The sequence below is a fragment of the Limulus polyphemus genome, unplaced genomic scaffold, assembly GCF_000517525.1.
Source record: "Limulus polyphemus unplaced genomic scaffold, Limulus_polyphemus-2.1.2 Scaffold9472, whole genome shotgun sequence".
In the NCBI taxonomy this organism is placed as follows: domain Eukaryota; kingdom Metazoa; phylum Arthropoda; class Merostomata; order Xiphosura; family Limulidae; genus Limulus; species Limulus polyphemus.
This window is the reverse complement of record NW_013675082.1, coordinates 22239-23081: the sequence shown is the minus strand read 5'-3', so window position 1 is coordinate 23081 and position 843 is coordinate 22239. Positions and strand designations below refer to the sequence as shown.

Genomic DNA, 843 nt, shown 5'->3' with positions numbered 1-843 from the left:
TGACCATGAATATAGCTAATGTAGTTTCTTGTTATTATCAAATTTTGTAGGAGAGCTATCAAAAGTTTCTTGTTATTATCAAATTTTGTAGGAGAGCTATCAAAGTTTCTTGTTATTATCAAATTTTGTAGGAGAGCTATCAAAGTTTCTTGTTATTATCAAATTTTGTAGGAGAGCTATCAAAGCAACAATTCTGTTGTTTCCTTTACTCGGAATCACTCACCTGTTGTTCTGTGTTAATCCGCAAGATGACGCCACCCTAGAAGAAGCTTACATGATCACAAACGCTGTCCTACAATCTCTGCAGGTAGGATAAACCGGCAGGATTTTTTATCGACTTAAAGTAAAGCAAGTTGTTACGTAAATATAATAATTTCCCTAAATACCAGGTCTAACAATTATCCAACTCAATCAAATATAAAAACGTTTTTTTGGTTCTTGTTACATTTTAAACACCTTTGATGGCATGAATAATGTAAGATTTGGAAAAACACTGATATAATTATGTAATTTTATGTTTGGTACTACTCTATTACACCGAGACTACTTTGTTTGAGTAACTCGCCCCCGGTGGCACAGCGCTATGTCTGCGGACTTACAATGCTAGAAACCGGGTTTCGATACCTGTGATAGGCAGAGCACAGATAGCCCATTTATGAAAAAAATGTCTGGTCTACTCTATTACACCGAGACTACTTTGTTTGAGTAACTCGCCCCCGGTGGCACAGCGCTATGTCTGCGGACTTACAATGCTAGAAACCGGGTTTAGATACATGTGATAGGCAGAGCACAGATAGTCTATTTCTGAAAAAAATGTCTGGTACTACTCTATTACACCAAGAT

General features: G+C 36.8%; 1 protein-coding gene across 1 annotated transcript in view; it reads left to right on the top strand.

Annotated features, from left to right (window-relative positions):
- LOC106475937 (PDF receptor-like) overlaps positions 1-843 on the top strand; it is a gene marked incomplete at its 5' end in the record, with an annotated part of 11155 nt that overhangs the window by 5238 nt on the left and 5074 nt on the right. The window contains one exon of the mRNA XM_022379937.1: positions 132-307. Within this exon, the coding sequence (XP_022235645.1) occupies positions 132-307 (176 nt within the window). The remainder of the gene's footprint in view (positions 1-131; positions 308-843) is intronic.